This window comes from Anolis carolinensis, unplaced genomic scaffold (assembly GCF_035594765.1).
Source record: "Anolis carolinensis isolate JA03-04 unplaced genomic scaffold, rAnoCar3.1.pri scaffold_8, whole genome shotgun sequence".
NCBI classification, from domain to species: domain Eukaryota; kingdom Metazoa; phylum Chordata; class Lepidosauria; order Squamata; family Dactyloidae; genus Anolis; species Anolis carolinensis.
The window spans coordinates 25087826-25109200 of NW_026943819.1; the positions used below are offsets into that span (position 1 = coordinate 25087826).

The window sequence follows — 21375 nt, forward strand, 5'->3', positions numbered from 1 at the left end:
CCTCTTTCTCAATGGCTGTGAATGCCAGAGCAATCCTCAGCCTCAGTCCAAATGGCCTATGTTTGAAGACACAGTCCTCTTCCTCTGGTGCCAAATAACTGATTTGAAGGCACTTGAGACTCCTCAACGTCGTTCAGGTTGGCCCTGAACACGAAGCATAAGTCTCAAAGGTAAGAACCTCAGAATTGGTGCTGAGAGGTAACTTAATGGCTTTTAGAGCCAAGTCTCTCTCTCACGTCCATCTGGTAGAAAGCTTGATGGTGGAATGAAAAAGGAAATACTGTCCTACTCCAGGAAGAGGTGGAGCCAAACAATTGAGTTGAGGGAGCAAATAACTGGTGCAAACAACATTGATTGACAGTTATAAATAACCAATCAGCCCAACTACATTTACAGGGTAAAAGCAAAATCATGCATGATACAACAATTCAAATCTTGCAACTTACAGTTTGACATATAGATGGTACCACTCGCACCATCACATCTAGGCACTTATCATAGCAATGAATGAGCTTGGCAATTCCTCTCCCACAAAACTCTGCCGCTTGCATCCTCAATGCAGTGTTTTGGCGACGATGCGCAGCTGCAGGAAGGGGAGACCGGCTGGTTGAGGATGCAAGCGGCAGAGTTTTGTGGGGAAGGAGTTGCCAAGCTCATTCATCGCTGTGATAAGTGCCTAGATTTGAATGGCGACTATGCTGAGAAGTGGTATTTGGGTGTGGCTTTCAACTGCATATGGTAAATATTTTCTCCTATACTTTGTTCATTTTTAATTCCAAAACGTAATCTACTTTCTGGATAACCCTCGTATAATAGGATAATATCCAGCATTACTTCTTCTCAGATATCACTGTAGCAAGATCCTTAATGTTCTTATTGATGCAAGGAAATGTGAAAGTAGAAAAAATAGGAAGCTGAGGTAGATCTCAGAGCCATTTTTTTCTCTTGGGACTCTGTGCAGGCCACCCAGACTCCCCAAAATGCCCCACTTAAAAATAGAATTTAATTTCAAGTTTTGAAAACCAGGAAAGTTCTTTAAAAAAAATAATAATAAAGAGAGGGCAGGTGAACAAATAATACATTGCTTCTCTTGGAGGCTTCCAGAAGAGGGTATTCACCCTTTAGAGCAGGGGTCCTCAAACTTTTGAAGTGGAGGGCCAGTTCATGGTCTCTCAGATTCTTGAGGGGCCGAATTATCATTTGAAAAAAAATACGAACAAATTCCTATGCACACTGCACATGTCTTATTTGTAGTGCAAAAAACCCCTAACAACAATTTTTTTTACTACATTTATATCCCACCCTCTCTCACCCCGAAGGGGAGTCAGAGCGGCTTACAAGTTGTATGTACATACAATATATTATATTATTAGCATAGCACAATATTAGCATTATATATTACTATATTGTACTATACCACTATACAGTAATATTATTAGTAATATTAAATTTAATATATAATGTATAATTAATATTATATTGTACAGTAGAGTCTCGCTTATCCAACGTAAACGGCCTGGCAGAACGTTGGATAAGCGAATATGTTGGATAATAAGGAGAGATTAAGGAAAAGCCTATTAAACATCAAATTAGGTTAAGATTTTACAAATTAAGCACCAAAACATCATGTTATACAACAAATTTTACAGAAAAAGTAGTTCAATACACAGTAATGCTATGCAGTAATTACTGTATTTACGAATTTAGCACCAAAATATCACGATATATTGAAAACATTGACTACAAAAATGCATTTGGATAATCCAGAACGTTGGATAAGCGAGTGTTGGTTAAGTGATACTCTACTGTGTTGTTATTAGTATTATTATATTGTATGACATTATAATATTATTAATAATATAATATGTATACACAATATATTATATTATTACCATAGCACAATATTGTCAAGACCCAGGCTACGGAGCACCAATAACCATGCGCAGAGGCCAGATTCTATCTAATATCTTTATTAAAGGAATATATAAAGTCAATAAAAACAAGTGAAGAATAAAGTTCAGAAGTAGACCTTTCAGGAAAGGTCAAATATAGTCCAGAAAAGCAATGTCCAATATGTGATATTAGAGTCCAAAGTTATAATCCAATAATCAAAACACACACTTTGCCAAGCAAAGTGTGGGGAAATGACAAGGTCCTTTAGTCCAATGGAACTTGACAAAAAGGCTGGGAAACAAACTAGATTCTTGGCAAACAAGACTTGATACGAGGCAACAAGAAGCAAGAAGCGAGAACAAGGTCCGTGGCGAGGTCCGAGGAACAAGGAACTGGAGTTGCGTAGTCCACACACGATCTCACTCCTGAAGCTGACGAATTGACTCCGCAAGGATCCTCTTGCGGGAAACAGCTATATAGGATCTTGTTTTCCCGCCAAGGAACACTTTCCCTGGAGAACAAGAAGTGAAACCCAAACTGTGTCCAGATGCATGACTCCTTAAGATTTCCCAAGGGAAACAGGCTTAATCAGCTAATTGTCTGGCAGCGATCCTGGCGCTTCGGCGCTTCGCCTCCCGAGCGCCTCTATCTCGATTATAATTATCCTGGCGAGAGAACGGGGAGAATTCTGCCCAAGGCCTGTTTGGCTGACTTCTTGAGGGCAAACATCCTGCAGATGCAGGGGCTCCGATTCTGGCTGAATCGGTGGGAAACCAAAGTTTTCCTCTTCGTCTGCCACAATAGTACTAGGAACGGGACTACATGGCCCATGAGACATCACAAATATTGGTAAATGAAAGAACAATACAATATTTAAAAATAAAAACAATTTTAACCAACATAAACCTATCAGGATTTCAATGGGAAGTGTGGGCCTGCTTCTAGCCAATGAGATAGTCAAGTTAAGTAGGATCGTTATTGTTGTGTGCCTTCAAGTCATTTCAGACTTTGGGTGAGCCTAAGTCTAAAACTGAGAGCGGGGGCTTGGTAAATGACCTCAGAGGGTCGCATCCGGCCCCTGGGCCTTAGTTTGGGGACCCCTGCTTTAGAGGGTCCAAAAAGAAATGTTTCCAGAGCCTGGATCAATTGAGGACTGCAGAAAAAGCTTCAAAAGCTAAACTACAGCATCCCAAACAGAAAATTGTACAGTATCTATCTGAAACCCTCCAGTGATAAAGAATCTGAACACCCATCTATCAGTTCCTTGAGTTCTATTGTTGACCTGTTCTTGACATCAAGAGATTTTTTTCCATCAAGGTATGCCTTCCTGCAGTTTCATCTTATTAGATCTAGCCCTACACAATGGGGAAACGAGGCAGCAGAGACCAGGGCTTTGACCTGTACAGATTCATTTGAGGGCTGTCCTATATTCTTCTTTCTTTGCAGGCTATTATTGTGACGGAACAGGACTTTCATCCCCTTCTGGTCTCTGTGCAGCTGGGTTCTATTGCAGTGGAGGAAGTGTTTCCTCAAGACCCATGCAAGTAAGCTGTGCCAAGGCTGCTAATATGGTTGGGATATCCAAGAAGGAAAGAGCAGAACTAACCTTTGATGTTACTCCTATACATTGGGTTGTGTCCCAAATTCAGCAAGTTTGCCTTTATGCCACTCAAGATCTATTTAAAGTATTTCCTTTTAAAAAAATATTTTTATTGGTGCTTTCCTGAGATAGTGATACACAAATATAATGATATAAAAACAGACAGGACTGCACAAAAACAGCCATGTAATACAAACCACTTGGCAACCCCAGTGGAACAAGCAAGAAAGAAAAAAGAAAAGAAAGAAAAATAATAATAATAATAACTAGCTGTGCCCGGCCACGCTTTGCTGTGGCGAAGTATGGTGGTATGGGAAATAAAGTACAGTAGAGTCTCACTTATCCAACATAAACGGGCCGGCAGAATGTTGGATAAGCGAATATGTTGCATAATAAGGAGGCATTAAGGAAAAGCCTATTAAACATCAAATTAGGTTATGACAAATGAAGCACCATCATGTTAGACAACAAATTTGGCAGAAAAAGTAGTTCAATACGCAGTAATGCTATGTAATAATTACTGTATTTATGAATTTAGCACCAAAATATCACGATATATTGAAAACATTGACTCCAAAAATGCGTTGGATAATCCAGAATGTTGGATAAGCGAGTGTTGGATAAGTGAGACTCTACTGTATTGAGGAATTGGTGGTAGTTAAGGTAAAGGGTAAAGGTTTTCCCCTGACATTAAGTACATTATAAATGGGTTATATAGTTGTGTGGAAGGGCTTTGAATCTACACTGCCATATAATCCAGTTAAAATCAGATAATTTGTATTTTGTAGGCAGTGTGGAAGAGGCCTAAGTGAGGCCTAACTCTGTCCGTCCCCTGGGCTGAGTCAGTTGCTAGGAGACCAAGTGGGCGGAGCTTAGCCTTCTAACTGGCAGTAATTGGATAAAAACAATTCTTCCTCTCCCTCTAATTAGGACTTTATTTTCCTTTTCTTTTTTTTGTATGAACGTAGAGGCATGGATGAGGGGTTATGCTGCCAGGTTTAGTGTTTCTGGGATGTGTCGTTTTGTTGTTTTGTCCTAGGCCGAAATTTCATTACCCTTTTATATATATGACATAAAATAACAAATAACAATATACACATATACGACAATGTGTGATATATATATCACGGCACTCCATGCAGTAATGCCAGCCACATGACATTGGAGGTGTTTACGGACAACGCCGGTTCTTCGGCTTAGAAATGGAGATGAGCACCAACCCCCAGAGTCAGACATGACTGGACTTAAGGTCAGGGGAAAACCTTTATCTTTACCTATATATCCCTGAACGGACACAAATCTCTGTCCTTACCCCCAGTTGTGCACATAAAAACTGACTTCCATCTAATGCCTGATGTCTTTACAGTTTGTGTCTTCATTGGTTCTTTATCTTACACTATTACTTTGTCTCCCTCTCTTTGAGATATATATATGTGTGTGTGTGTGTGTGTGTGTGTGTGTATTTTAAATCAAAATCTTAACATTCACACTCTTTAGATAGTTCTTGATTAACTCCCAGTTTGTTGCTTTTTTTTTTTTGGTCAGCCATAATTTTTTGCTAATAAATACCGTATATACTCGAGTATAAGCTGACCCGAATATAAGCCGAGGCACCTAATTTTACCACAAAAACTGGGAAAACTTATTGACTCGAGTATCAGACGAGGGTGGGAAATGCAGCAGCTAGGGGCCAAATTCAAAAATAAAAATAGATATTAATAAAATTGCATTATGTGAGGCATCAGTAGGTTAAATGTTTTTGAATATTTATATAAAACTGTAATTTAAGATATTAATAAGACTTTAATAAGATAAGACTGTCCAACTCTGAATACCTATATACTCAAGTATAATCCGACCTGAATAGAAGCCAGCCAGGACCCTCACTCGAATATAAGCAAAGGGGGAGCTTTTTCAGCCCTAATAAAGGACTGAAAAACTAGACTTATACTCAAGTATATACAGTATGATAATCTATCCATATTCATGATCTCAAATATTTTATTGTATCACCTGTTAATTTCCAGGATTTCTTTATCTTTCCGCAGCTTGGCATACACCATTCTTGTGGCTGTAACCAAATAATTAAATAGAATTTAAAGTATTTCTATCCACCTATGTTGATGGCTTGTATTTACATTTGCAGATAACAAGTAAAGGAGGCCAGTGCCCGCCTGGCCATTTCTGTGCCCTGGGAAGTGCCAGGCCACAGCTCTGCCCTGCTGGGAGCTACAACCCTTTCCAGGGCATGGCTCAGTGTCTGGAGTGCCCTGAAGGTGTTTACTGTGATCTTGGTTCTGATAACTACACAAATTGCCCAGTTGGTGAGTTCAAACTGTACAATAATCTGGAGAAAGAGGTGGGAGCATTCAGGATATACGAGGGAGCATAAGACACAGGTCTAGGGGACTTGGGGTGGGAGCACTAAATATCTATAGTTTCAATTTACTGATAAGTTAGAGTGCTAACTTGTGTTGCCAGTCATCATTTGGAGAATTTTAAGGGCTGCCACACAAAGCTTGGCAACATTATAGGTTATATAACAAAGTTGGTATCTCAAAGCAACAAGGTGGTGTCAAATTGTCCTGAGCACCCCGGGTGTTTATATATGAGGGCTATCCACAAAGTAGGTTACGTTTTTGAATTAAAAATGAACAAAGTATAGGAGAAAAAATTTACCATATGCAGTTGAAAGCCACACCCAAATACCACATCTCATGTAGTTGCCATTCAAATCTAGGCACTTACCATAGCTATGAAGGAGCTTTGCCAATCCTTCCCCACTAAATTCTGCCGCTTGCATCCTCAGCCAGCTGGTCAGCCCAAACGCTGCGTTGCCAGCCACGTCCCCATTGTTGGAAACAAATGGTTGAGGAAGCAAGCGACAGAATTTAGTGGGAAAGGATTTGCAAAGCTCCTTCCCTATAATAATAATAATAATAATAATAATAATAATAATAATAATAATAATAATAATAATAATATGCCTCAAGTGCCACCTCCCAGCAGTAAAGAACTGGTGGGGTCACAAACCAGCAAAAGTATTGGAAAATGAGCACGCAAAGATACTGTGGGACTTCCGAATCCAGACTGACACATCAGACATCACAGTTGTGGAAAAGAAAAAGGTTTGGATCATTCATGTTGCCATCCCAGGTGACAGTCACATTGACGAAAAACAACAGGAAAAACTCAGCCCCTATCAGGACCTCAAGATTGAACTTCAAAGACTCTGGCAGAAACCAGTGCAGGTGGTCCCGGTGGTGACGGGCACACTGGGTGCTGTACCAAAAGATCTCAGTCAGCATTTGGAAACAATAGACATTGACAAAATTACAATCTGCCAACTGCAAAAGGCCACCCTACTGGGATCTGCGCACATCATCCGAAAATACATCACACAGTCCTAGACACTTGGGAAGTGTTCGACTTGTGATTTTGTGATATGAAATCCAGCATCTCTATCTTGTTTGCTGTGTCATAAAATAAAATAAAATAAAATAAAATAAAATAAAATAATAATAATAATAACAACAACAATAACAACTTTATTTTTATACCCCACCTCCATCTCCCCGGAGGGACTCGGGGCGGCTTACATGGGGCCAAGACCGGGTAATTACAATAGTCAGAAGATAAAAACACATCAAAATAAAATACAGTTGTAAACATTAAACATAATAAAAATAAAAATAGAATCAAAGTATAATTAGACATAATTTAAAAAGCCTGAGCAAGTTCATAAAAACGAACTGGGCCGAAGTGCATGGAGTGTATATTGTAAACTAGAGAGTAAGTAGATGACCAGGGTACTGCCATTAATAGGAGAGTTGGGATGAGGTTGACACTGGGATTATTTCTAACTGATGGAATAGAGTAAAGTGCATCAAATATAGTAATGGTCACTGGAACGGGACCTGTCATGTAGACTTTGTTTATTTATTTATTTATTTACAGTATTTATATTCCGCCCTTCTCACCCCGAAGGGGACTCAGGGCGGATTACAATGAACACATATATGGCAAACATTCAGTGCCAACAGACAAACAACATTCAGTTTAGACAGACACAGAGGCATTTTAACATCTTTCCAGCTTCACGATTCTGGCCACAGGGGGAGCTGTTGCTTCACCATCCACTTGGTGGCTGGTCTTCCTCATTCTTTTCCTCGTCTTTTGCTGGCAGTTTTATGGTGTTGTAAATTAGTTAACTTAGCCTCCCGCATAAAGCGTACCTAAATTTTCCCTACTTGACAGATGCAACTGTCTTTCGGGGCTGCATAGGTCAACAGCAAGCCAGGGCTATTTTTAATGGTCGGAGGCTTAACCCGACCCGGGCTTTGAACTCATGACCTCTTGGTCAGTAGTGATTTATAGCAGCTGGTTACTAGCCAGCTGCGCCACAGCCCAGCCCCTATCTATCTAATGTTTCTATCTAATGTCTGCAACACCCTTTTTTGAAAATTCTTGTGCAAAATTGGGTTTTGTTTCTAAGTTCCAAATACCTATTTCTTTCCAACTCTAGGACATTATTGCCCAAGGAATACAAAGTTTGCTACGCAGTTCCCTTGCCCCCGGGGGACCTACAGTGAGGCTCTGAACATCAAGGCAGCTTCCGAATGCCAGCCCTGCCCACCAGGAAGGTTTTGCTCCAAGCCAGGTTTGATACAACCAGATGGCACATGCATCCCTGGATGGTTCTGCCCACCTGGGTCAACATCAGGCAAGCCAATCTTCCCAGGACGCAACTCTGGTACTGAAGGGGACATTTATGATATTATAATATTCTGGGGTGTTGCATGTTCATGCATAGGCCTAGATTACAACAGCAAAATCAGAATGTGGTACTAGGGTAGCCTTCCTGAGATTAATGCTCTCTTGTTGAAAAAGAGCTCAAGTAATCCCTTACCATTCTATATTGCATTTGCATTTGTGCATGTATGGTGTCAATGCTTGCAGATATCTCAGAAGCATGTAAGTGTTATTTATTGCTATAATTGTATTATTTTACTTTGCTTAATAATGTGTTATTATGTTGCTATGTAATGTTTGTGTTGTTTTTATGATTGGATACCGCCCTGAGTCCCATCCGGGAGATAGGGCAGTATATAAATAAAGTTTTTATTATTATTATTATTATTATTATTATTATTATTATTATTATTATTATTATTGGCTTAGGTATACAGTAGAGTCTCGCATATCCAACATAAACGGGCTGGCAGAACGTCGGATAAGCGAAAATGTTGGATAATAAGGAGAGATTAAGGAAAAGCCTATTCAACGTCAAATTACGTTATGATTTTACAAAGTAAGCACCAAAACATCATGTTTTACAACAAATGGACAGAAAAAGCAGTTCAATGCATGGTAACGTTATGTAGTAATTACTATACAGTAGAGTCTCACTAATCCAAGCCTCGCTTATCCAAGCCTCTGGATAATCCAAGCCATTTTTGTAGTCAATGTTTTCAATATATCGTGATATTTTGGTGCTAAATTCGTAAATACAGTCATTACAACATAACATTACTGCTTATTGAACTACTTTTTCTGTCAAATTTGTTGTATAACATGATGTTTTGGTGCTTAATTTGTAAAATCATAACCTAATTTGATGTTTAATAGGCTTTTCTTTACTCCCTCCTTATTATCCAAGTTATTCGCTTATCCAAGCTTCTGCCGGCCCGTTTAGCTTGGATAAGTGAGACTCTACTGTATTTACAAATTTAGCACAAGAACATTGCAATGTATTGAAAAAATTGACTACAAAAACACAGAATACTAAAAGGCAGATTGCATTGGATAATCCAGAACGCTGGATAAATGAAGGTTGGATAAGTGAGATGCTACTGTATTTCCAGGAAAAAAGGACCTCTAGTTGCTCTGGGTTGCCTTAGATGAGCAAAGTCATAACAATGAAAGATACATTATGTCAAAAAGGAACACAAGTAAATAAATAGCCTAATCCATTCATATTGAGGAGGAAATGGCAGAGATTTACATAAACCATGCAGCCTATGTTATTCTGCCTTTCTTGAGCAGAATTTGGATCAATCGTGTACACAATTTTGCTTGTTTTAACATGAAAAATCTTGGCCCTTCTTTGCCCTTTTCATAAACAGTCCTTTTCATTCCATTGGCAGGATCTTCTGGGCACAATTCTGATTTAATTCAAATGTGCCAAGTTGGGTCATTTTGTCCAGAGGGTTCTTCTACTCCTGTTCCTTGCACTCCAGGTAAATGTAGTATCTATTCACTACAAACCTTCAGGTTTTGGCCTTACCACCTACATTCCTTGATAAGAAAGTTATACATCTCTGCTCCCTGAAATAACACTTGATTTCTGATCCTCCAGATGTGGTTCAACTGCAAATCTTAGCAGGAATTGTTGGCTGTGTTGACTTGGATTTGGAATCCAATGACATCTGGAGGGGCCTCATGAATCTGAATCTTAATATCAGTTTTCACCATTTGTTTTATATATTAAAAACTAGCTGTGCCCGGCCACGCGTTGCTGTGGCAAAGTGGTGGTGGTATTGGTTAAAAATTGTTGTGTAATTTTTATTTGACGTTATTTGTATTTTTTAATTAATCTTATTGTAAGTTATCTTTTTATTTATTATATTTTATTATTTTCTTGTATTATTTTTAGTTATTTTCTGTTATTATAGTATTTTATTGTATTAATTTTTTTAGTGTTTATTATTATTTTTAGTGTTTTTTATTATTTTTATTGGGTTGCTAGGAGACCAAGTTGGAGGAGCTTAGCCTTCTAACTGGCAGCAATTGGATAAAAGCAATTATTCCTCTCTCTCTAATTAGGACTTTATTTTTCTTTTCTTTTTGTTGTATCAACCTAGAGCCGTGGATGATGGGTTGTGTCGTCAAATTTCGAGGTTGGGGGTCCTGTAGTTTTGTTGTTTTGTGGGTTTCCATGATGCCATCACTCTTTTATATATATAGATGGAAACTGGCAAAATACACTTTCATTAAATTTTGCCCCTTTTTGTAAATCTCTGAATATCCCAGTGATAGCCTGTAGTAGTGAGACATGTTTTGGAAGTTTAAACATCGGACTATGGAGACCAGGGTTCAATTCCTTGCTTGGCCATGGAATCCCACATTGGGTGAACTTGGAAGTGCCAAAAAACTTCATGATAGGGCAGCCACACATTGGAAATGACTTGATGGCACCCATCATAGTTCATACTGACAGTACTGCTAGTGACAGCCAAGAAAGCATTATGCTTGAAGATATTTTTGCTTCTCTTGCTCTAGGTTTTTATTGTGCATCTTCAGAACTGGCTGCTCCATCAGGTCCTTGTGATGCAGGCTTCTATTGCACTGGTGGTGCCATCGTCCCCAACCCAAAAGATGGTGCTCTGGGAAATCTTTGCCCTCGAGGCCATTTCTGTCCCCAAGGAAGCTCCTCTCCATTTCCATGTCCAGCAGGTAGGTTCGAGGATAGGTGCTTGCTGCCAAAACACCTCAGTACTTTCCAGATGCTAAAGTCAACATGCAGAAAAGTCTCAAATCCAATGTGCATTGTTATAATTACCGTCATCCTCATTGTCATCATATTTGACTTGAAATCAGTCCTCTGATGGTTGATCTTTATGTAGCTCACAGTGGTGCAAGAACAGCACTTCCAATGTGCAGTGGATTTAAAGTGTAGCTTTGGGGGCAAAATGTTTTGGATGACAGCTCTAGATTTGGCAGAGTAAGCCTTTGATACCTCCCGCACCACACACAAAAGGCAACTATTTTCAAGTTCTTGTTCGGAAAAATGCTAAAAGTTTTTTTAATCATGTCAGAAGTGAATTGAGAACATACTGCAAGTAGCTTCTGATGTGAGAGAATTTGCCATCTACAAAGTCACCCAGAAGTGTTACTATCCTGCTGGGAGATGTCTCTCATGTCCATGCATGGGAAGCTAGGGCTGACAGACAGGAGCTCACCCCTCTCGCAGATTCGAATCGCCAATCTTCAAGTCAGCAGTTCAGCTGGCACAAGAGTTTAACCATGACTGCTCCTAATTCTGAAGGTGTCAGAAAGCTTATTAAAACATTTATGGAAAATGTGCCTTAAAACCCTTGATTCACAACTTGATGAGGAAACAAAGTGAAATTGAATTTATATTTGGAAAAGATTATGAATTTGGGAATTTGAGACCAATTGGGCCGGGCTGTGGCGCAACTGGCTAGTAACCAGTTGTAATAAATCACTACTGACCGAGAGGTCATGAGTTCAAAGCCCGGGTCGGGTTAAGCCCCCAACCATTAAATAGCCCGGCTTGCTGTTGACCTATGCAGCCCCAAAAGACAGTTGCAGCTGTCAAGTAGGGAAATTTAGGTACGCTTTATGCGGGAGGCTAATTTAACTAATTTACAACATCATAAAAACTGCCAGCAAAACACTAGGAAAGGAATGAGGAAGTACAGCCACCAGTGGACAGTGAAGCAACAGCTCCCCCTGTGGCCGGAATCGTGAAGCTGGAAAAAAATGTTAAATGCCTCTGTGTCTGTTGGCATTGAATGTTTGCCATATATGTGTTCATTGTAATCCGCCCTGAGTCCCCTTCGGGGTGAGAAGGACGGAATATAAATACTGTAAATAAATAAATAAGTGGTCCATGCTGGATTAGTTCATTGCGTGACAACTTTGAAAGTTCTTGTCCAAAAGCTTTTCTAAAAAAATGTACTGAGTCGAAGTGAGAGTAGAGGGAAAAAGCTTTCATCAATTGGCGCTGATGGAAAACCTCCCTACCTGAAAAAAGTAGGATATGAGGATGCCTGCCATAGATGTGGGCGAAATGTCAGGAGAGAATACTTCTGGAGCATGGCCATACAGCCCAGAAAACATACAACTACCAAAAGAGCATGTACTCTAGCCTTGTCCCTGAAATAACTCATGAATGCTAGAAAGTTCATCATTCTGTTACATACATGCATATATGTGTTTCTTATCACAGGCTCCTTTTTGGCCCACCGTGGTGGCCGCTCACCAGAAGACTGTCATCTGTGTGTATCTGGCTGGTTCTGTTCCCTCCGAGGCCAAACGTCACCAGAGGGCTTGTGTATGGAAGGTTGGTTCTGTCCAGAGGGATCCATAACTGACCAGGATTCAGGTAAGAAAAAGCTTTCACCCATAGCAATGTGCACCATGAACTGAGAAGGTCAATACAACTCACAAAATCATCACCGATATCCAGGGACCTTTCCAAAATGCACAGTTATAGTATCAGAGTGGCTTTGCTAGGCACATGCAGCAGAAGTAGCTGACGATGAAGCTCTGGATAAATGACAACACTGCAGTCTTCGGTTATCTATCAAAATGTTTACTTACGAACGGAAATTCACAAGACAATACACAGCTCTCACGCAGGCACACATGGGAAGGGGGGAGATAGGAAGTAGAGGGCTATTTATCTCATCCTCTGCTGTCTGATGCAATCCAAGCTTAACCCTTTACACACTGGCATAGTAGGTAGCACACAGTGTATGATGCAATCTCCAGCACACATTGCACACATGACTCAATTACATTTAAACAACTCTATATACAATCATTCTCACTTCAACATATAGCACTATGAGTCCACTTTGTGTGCAAGAGCCTTTTGTGAAGTGAGAATGAGAACAGAGAGGAATTTCTAGGTCTCAGGAACTGAACGAGGGATGGTTATTTTTGGAGAAAATCTTGCCCACCCCTCTTAAAACATCACATTAAAGTCATTGTGTCAGAAATAACGTGAAGGCATCCCAATAAAAAAATGTGCCCAAGCTTTGTTGTTCATCAGTTTGACTTTACTTACAGATTCAGAGCACCTCACAATAGTCCAGTTAGATCAGTTATTATTTTTCCCCAAACTAGGGTTGTCAGGTCAACTCCAAAGACATCTCAATAAGCAAAGCTAGTGAAGGGAGGGAGATGTTATGCTAAAAGGAAAGTCAGCTGGTGAGCTTTGGAGTTGGGGAAGGAGTTGAAGAAAGGCTGTGCTAAAAGGAGGAAGCAAAAGGTTGATGACCATTGGGGGATTCTGGCATCCAAAAAGTAACTTTTCTCACCTCAGAGATAGAGATAAGAGAAAGGGGCAACTGGACTCTACCTACCTACTTAACTATCGAACTGCCTACCTGCCTCTCCATCGATTCATCCATGTATTTTGCATTGTTTTCCCATTTTATTTAATTTGATGTGTTGAGATATCCTCCCTTGTTAGAGATGACTAATTCTGAGATTATTTATAACTTGTCTTAATAGCAAGTATGAGGGTTGAATGAAAAGTAATGCCTCCACCTTCGTAACTCCTCAACAGATGGCAGTCCTGGTATGTGGCAGATATTAGCTTTTATATATATTTTTTATATAGGTATTGGTATTTTTATATATACAGTATATATATACACAATATAATTTACAATAATATATAATAATTATAATATTCATAATATTATATTGTAATATGATATAATACTAATAATACAATATAATAATATTAATTATATATTATATTTTACATGTGATATTACTAATAATATTACAATATATTGATACAGTACAATATAGTAATTTATTACCAGTATTGTACTATGCTAAAATAATATTGTATGTACATTTAATTTGTAAGCCGCTCTGAGTCCCCTTCGGGGTGAGAAGGGCGGCATATAAATGTAGCAAATAAATAAATAAATAAATATTGGCTTGTTCAGTAGACTCTCCTCTGCTGTTAGTTCCATTTGGCGGGAAGCTTTAGCACTGAACAGTTGTGTTGTTAAAGTGCGAAGTATGGAACCCTGAGCAGACAGTCAATGAGACTTAAGCAACGTGCAGTCATTGAATTCTTGACAGTAGAAGGTGTCACCCCAAAGGAGAGTCATTAGAGAATGCAAGCTGTTTGTATTGATGTGAGTACTGTGTGTCATTGGGTGAGTAAGTTTAAAGATGCTGAAGTAGGAACATCTGAGTTGCATGACAAACAAAGAGTTGGATGTCCTGTGACAGCAACCACTGAGTTTCACAAGCAAAAGGTTGACAGATTGATTCAGGATGATCGTCGTATCACTCATAGAGAAATTTCAAGCATAATCGGCATTTCACAACAACGTGTGGGTCACATTATTGCTTTGCTTGGCTATCAGAAGATCTGTGCATGATGGGGACTGTGAGATGTTGTTTGCAGAAACAGAGTGTTGACTTCTTCCGTGACAGTTTCAGACAACTTGTTCATCGTTGGCAGAAATGTATCCAGTTGTCTGGTGATTATGTTGAAAAGTGAATAGTGGTAGTTAAAGAGCACATTCTAAGGATTATTTCTGCGTTTGATTTATTAAAATATTCCCATCCAAACTGAAGTAATGAATGTGGAGGCATTGCTTTTCATTCAACCCTCGTATATCTTGTGGCTCCTATAAGCAAGTCTTACAGATGGTTATGATTGTCTTTTGTTAATAATTCCCCTTTTTCAACTACACGGTATTAGCTGAAGGCATGTCTGACTATGAACTAATATACAGAATAAAACAATGGTAACAGACAAATTATAATGTTGTTTACATTCCTTTTGCGCATCTCCAAAACATTAACTTGCATGGGACTATGATAAATTTATCTAAAGTGTGAACCACAATATACAGTTGTTTATTCCTTTGACCATGCATTTCTAAGATGTTTATCTACATGGGATAATACTGGAATTTAAAGTGTTGTACTCAGTTATTGAACATACTTATCTGTTACTGAAAAAACATACAAACATGAATATAATGTTTGATGTAATGCTGTAAACAGTTTGTATTTGTGTATTACTCCTGCGCCTGTAAGGATTGTAATTTGGCTGTTACCATTGTTTTATTCTGTATATTAGTTAGTAATAGGACAACTGTATCTTTACACGTATTATAGATTTCTGTGTACTTTAGTGTATGTCTGACTATGACACATAAAACATTTTTGTTTCCTGAACAGACCACCTCTGTCCTCTTGGCCACTATTGTCCCACAGGCAGTTCAGAGCCCAAACCATGTCCTCCTGGGAAATATCAAGACGAACTTGGCCAAAGCCTGTGCAAAGAGTGTCCAGCAGGAAAGTAAGTTATTGCATTTGGTATGAGACATCCCCTTCTGTGTTGAGTTTCAAAGCTTCTCTTTGCAGTCTCCACAATTACCTTGTCCTCTCTCAAAGGTCAGATGAAAGGCACAGCAAGATGTTCTTTCTCTACATCAAATCCAAACAGCAGAAATATCAAACCATTCTTTGTTATTTCTTTCAATTCTGTATCCGTGTTTTATTAACAGGTTCTGTGACCCTGACTTCCAAGCAGGTGATTCTGATGGAGCTTCTCCAAAGGGAAGGATCAAGCCATCTGATTGTCTGCCTGGATACTATTGTCTCTCTGGCACGAAAATAGCCAAGCAGTATCCATGCCCCGATGGCACCTTTAGTAACCAAACAGGCCTGAGCAGCTCTGAAGAATGCTGGCCTTGTCCTGGAGGCAAATTCTGTGCAAACCCGGGTAAGTGAAGGAGAAGTAAGTCGAGACAGATTTGGACTGCAGTCTTAAGCACGCCTCTCTGGATATCCATGGTATACAAACAGTATTTTATTGACGAATCCGTACATGTGCAATGGATGCAGAATTGGCCCCAAAGCAGAGAAAACTCCCCTTGTATTGTATCTCTAAGATTCAAGGTTTGGATCCTGGTATCACTAGGTCAAAATAATTGAAGGGACAGGGCTGGGAGAAACAGATCCCTTAAATTTTGAGGATCTTCAATGAATTGTTTGGTTTTTTTCCCCCCAAGATAGTTTTTATTATCATTACTTCTTAATACATTTTCATCACATTGTTTACACTTATTTCAATTGGGTGTGGGTACTCATAGATCTTTTATACAGAAATGTGTAAATCTTATTACAGTAGAGTCTCACTTATTCAACATAAATGAGCCAGTAGAACACAAGATAAGCAAAAATGTTGGATAATAAGGAGGGATTAAGGAAAAGCCTATTAAATGTCAAATTATGTTATGATTTTACAAAATAAGCACCAAAAACATTATATTTTACAACAAATAGACAGAAAAAGCAGTCCAAAAGATGGTAACATTATGCAGTAATTACTGTATCTATGAATTTAGCACCAAAACATCGCAATGTATTGAAAACATTGTCTAAAAAAATTGACTACTAACAAATTGACTACAAATAAAGATAGAATTGCATAAAATGAACTTACAGTAGCAACATTGTCGGAAATTGAATCCATAAAAAGTTCAATCCTTGCTGCCTAGAGAAACAGCTGTGGATCAGGGCGAGAGGCAAACTGCGTTGGATAATTCAGAATGTTGGATAAGCGAATGTTGGATAAGTGAAACTCTACTGTTTTAGTATTTGCACTTATTTTAATTTGGTGCAAGTACACGTAGGACATGTAGTCAACATCCATAGATATTATTCATTTCTTTTTTTTTGTATCTTCATCTTTTATATAACCTTTATCTTATTCACATTTACTTGATTTTGATTTTCAATGAATTGGATCCCTAAAGTAATCCCAAAAGTAAAATGAGAATTGGTAAGAAATATGCTTGATCTACATCTAGATACCCTTGGAGTTATGTCCAGTTCCAAACTGTATTCAGATACAGTTTAAGTATTCCTTATGAGATATTTGTAATATGAGTGCCACTTATCAGTTACACTAACTATAATAATAATTTGTAGAAATATGTACTTATCAGTCTAATTAGACTGATATTGGAGAATGATAAATTCTGTACGTTCCTTGCTGTGTTTCTCTTATTCATTTTGTGGGTTTTTAAAAACATATTCAGAAAGATACCAGGTTTCTTATTCTGGAATATCAATCAAAACTTTATTCCAGTCCAAAGACCATCTAGCCCATAATGATTTCATTACAACTGGTTCAAGCTTAACTCTAAAAAAGCTTTTTCTATCGGTCTTTCTTCATCTCTCTTATTTCATCCGGGTATTGACATAGCACTATTCAAAAAAGACTGTGGGATATTGCCTTCTGTGAGCTGCGCTCTCGCTCATATGTTTCTTGTTCCCCAAGCACCCTGAGTATACACTATGCATTATCTCTCCATGAAGCAAAATATTCTGGAGTATAATCAGTGTCTTTTTATGGGCACTGATTCCAATGGAAAAAATGGCAAATTTCCAAATAGAGACTCTGAGTAAATTTCTACATGCAATAACCTACCGTGTTTCCCCGAAAATAAGACAGTGTCTTATATTATTTTTTGTTCCCAAAGATGTGCTAGGTCTTATTTTTAGGGGATGTCTTATTTTTTCCATGAAGAAGAATTCACATTTATTGTTGAACAAAAAAATGAACATTTATTATATACTGTACAGTAGTTGTCATCACAAACGAACATAACCAAACCAGACAAACTATGACTCCTGTCACGAATTTCTTGTAACTACTGTATAAATATAAATAATATAACATTTTAATATATTATTACCATTATTTCCATGTACAACTGGTATGTACATTTACCAATCCTGCAAGTTCTGGTGTTTTGTTTGGCGGGCGCTGGGCATGCTTCCAAACAAAAACTTTGCTAGGTCTTACTTTCTGGGGAGGCCTTATATTTAGCAATTTAGCAAAACCTCTGCTAGGTCTTATTTTTTGGGGATGTCTTATTTTCGGGGAAACAGAGTAGTTAGTTGTATACAATTCCGGCTATTGAATGACCAAATGCACATTTAAAATATATATTTTAAAATGATCTTTTCTAGGCCTGATTGTCCCTAGTGGCCCTTGTTTGCCTGGATATTACTGCACCCTGAAGGCACGGGTACCCAATCCTGTTCATGATGAATCTGGAGACCTCTGCCCTCCAGGGCATTTCTGCCCCATGGGTAGCAGCAACCCAACCCCATGCCCCACTGGGACCTTTCTCCCCCAACCTGGAATGATGTCCTACAATGCCTGCCTCTCCTGCCCTGGAGGAAGCTACTGCCAAGGAGAAGGTCTGGCCAGTGTTTCGGGTAAGTTCTACAATTGTCTCCGTAGCACATTGTTCTGATATATAGGGATATGAGCAAGCAATTGAGATAGTGATACAAGGAGAAGCTCTATTAAGATAAGTTCCCCAGGATGCATTAAACTAACTTTGTCTTGTACTAATCACCCAGCCTCTTGTTTCTGGCTTCTGCCCAAGAAAATAATTGTCTCTTTTTTATGTAATTGGCACAGGTTTCTTCCTGAGGATTTTAACAGTCTTCCTTAGCAGATAATGAATTTCAGTATATTTTTTGGCATTGTGCTATAAGAAGCAAATATAACATGCCATCCTGAAAAACAAAAGCTTAATACCTCTGTGCAACAGGATTGCTCCATCCCTTCCCCCTCTTTAATTGCCTTTTCAAATTTTCAGATCCATTTTGGCTTTTAAAAAACACTCAGTATAAAAATGTGCATACAAAATATTCATACAAAAATGTGAATATTAGGGGAACGTCATACAAAACTAAGTGCAAATTTTATGCACTAAGAACTCTACAAACTGATGAGGAAATTGCATGTAACAGACTCATAAATGAATTCTGTAATGAAGTACAAATTTTTGGTTTACAGATGTTATGTTTAATTGTGTGTTTGTGTTTTAAAAGGGTAAGTATTACAGTTATTGCATCTCGGCACTCAGAGGCTGGTTGCCATGGAGAAGTAGGCGGAGCCAACTGCTGTTTAGTTGAAGAAGTGCAGAGTTTAAAAAAGAGAGTCAGTCTGTGCTCTGATGAGGCACAGGGAAGATTGATCCTAGGTTGAGGTGATCAAGGAGACTCAATTGTTCATTTTGAGTCGGTCTAAAATAAGTTTGGTGACTTATTTAATGTAGTCTGTGTCCTGGTAAGGAACAGAGAATCTGTGATCATATATCACAGGGGTGACTGTGGTTTAAAAGTAGCAGAGAAAGAAGTGACACTGTAGAGAGTTTGACTCATCTCATTCTAGTATTGTAACTGTTAATAAAAATACCTCTAAGTGAGAAACAATATTGTAACCACTAAGCTCTGTGCCTGAATAAACTTGTTCTTGTTTTTCCAACATCGAAGCCTCTGTCGCATATATTATAAATCAAGTTACTCTACCATCTAAAGTGAATAAGAAGAAGAAAGAAGTCTTTGGTGGTTGCATCTTTACAAATTGGTGGCAGTCGTAATTAGCTCCTTACAAAGTGGTGGCAGTCGTTATTAGCTTCCTTACAAATACATACAAAATAGACAGTCTGGAGGCAGATTGATTTGTCCATCCCTTGGCTTAGCGTAGGAATTTCTCCTCTAGTAAAGAGAACAGTGCCTCTGAGTACTTAAAACACCTTTTCTTTTCTGTTACTGCTGTTTTGCTCCATCCATGCAAATCTGGTGTAAGGTAGCGAAGTTTAGCTGAGAGAATGAGACTTTCAAGAAGGGTCTTTCCATCTCTGTTAAAAGCAGACATTTTGAGGTTCATGAGTGAATGGTTGTTGCTGTTGTCTCTGCAACTCCCTCCTATTGTAGGCATGTGCATCGCCGGCTACTACTGTGAAGCATCATCCTCACATCCAGACCAGAAGCTGTGTCCTCCAGGCTTCTACTGCCCCAAAGGCACGGGGTCTCCAACGCCATGTGCTCCAGGAAGCATCAATCCCCACAGTGGGAAATGGGCTGCTGTTGACTGCGAACTTTGCCCAGCTGGCTATTTCTGCAGTGGTATGGGCATTTGTGCATATATTTTTCCCATTTTGGGAATGCAAAGGGGTGAGGTATATCTTTATGGACATCTCCTTGAGAAAAGAAGGATCTTCTCTGTGGCGGTGCCTTCCTTGGGAAATGGGGAGTCGGCCATGTCTCAATGTGTTGCATTCACTTCATGAAAAAGTCAGCCTTCACGTTGGCCCTCATCCAATCTCAAACGGTTTGGCAATCCTTTGATTTAATTTGCCTGAGGTTTATATCAGTGATTCCCAAAGTGGGCACTACCGCCCCCCGGTGGGTGCTGCAGCCATCCAGGGGGGCAGTGATGGCACCTATTAGGACATGGGGGTGGGGCCAGGGGAGGGGCGGGGCCTCTTCCCAAGTACAGGAGACAGGGCTGAGCATCTGAGGCACCTGTTAGGACACAAGGGGTGGAGCTAGAGGAGTGGGCGTGGCTTCTTCCCAAGAGCCCGAGACAGGGCTGAGAATATATCTCTCCTGAGGTGCTTATTGGGACACAGAGGGCGGAGAAGGGAAGGGGCGGGGCCTCCTTCCAAGAGCCCGAGACAGGGCTGAGCCTCTATACCTCTCCTGAGAGACCTTTTAGGACTGAAGGGCGGGGCTAGGGGCGGGGCGGGGCCTCTTCCCAAGAGTGTGAGACAAGGCATGAGACAAACCTGGGACATCTGGGCCCATAACCCAATATCAGAGTGGTTTCCTAGGCACACACGCAGCAGAAGTCACTGATGAGGAAGCTCTGGATAAATAATGACGCTGCAGTCTTCAGTTATCTATCAAAAGCTTACTTACGAATGGAAATCTCACAAGACGATACACAGCTCTCACACAGGCACACACGGGAAGGAACAGAGAGAAAAAGATAGGAAGTAGAGGGCTATTTATCTCAGTCTCTGCTGTCTGATGCAATCCAAGTTTAACCCTTTACACACTTGCATAGTAGGCAGCACACAGTGTATGATGCAATCTCCAGCACACATTGCACATTCATGACTCAATTACATTTAAACAACTCTATATACAATCATTCCCACTTTAACATGTACCCCCCCTGAGGCGCTTGTTAGAACACGGGGGCAGGGTATAGAGGTTCAGCCCTGTCAGGCACCCTCCTCTAGCCCTGCCCCCTGTGTCCTGGCAGGCACCGC

General features: G+C 39.5%; 1 protein-coding gene across 2 annotated transcripts in view; it reads left to right on the forward strand.

Annotated features, from left to right (window-relative positions):
- Window positions 1–21375, forward strand: part of LOC100564612 (zonadhesin) — a 180895-nt gene that overhangs the window by 97072 nt on the left and 62448 nt on the right. For both annotated transcript variants that reach the window (XM_008119521.2, XM_062960921.1), the window contains exons 41-50: window positions 3340–3437; window positions 5640–5817; window positions 8019–8246; window positions 9640–9732; window positions 10775–10948; window positions 12468–12623; window positions 15464–15584; window positions 15793–16010; window positions 18269–18520; window positions 20033–20224. In XM_008119521.2, the coding sequence (XP_008117728.2) occupies window positions 3340–3437; window positions 5640–5817; window positions 8019–8246; window positions 9640–9732; window positions 10775–10948; window positions 12468–12623; window positions 15464–15584; window positions 15793–16010; window positions 18269–18520; window positions 20033–20224 (1710 nt within the window). The remainder of the gene's footprint in view (window positions 1–3339; window positions 3438–5639; window positions 5818–8018; window positions 8247–9639; window positions 9733–10774; window positions 10949–12467; window positions 12624–15463; window positions 15585–15792; window positions 16011–18268; window positions 18521–20032; window positions 20225–21375) is intronic.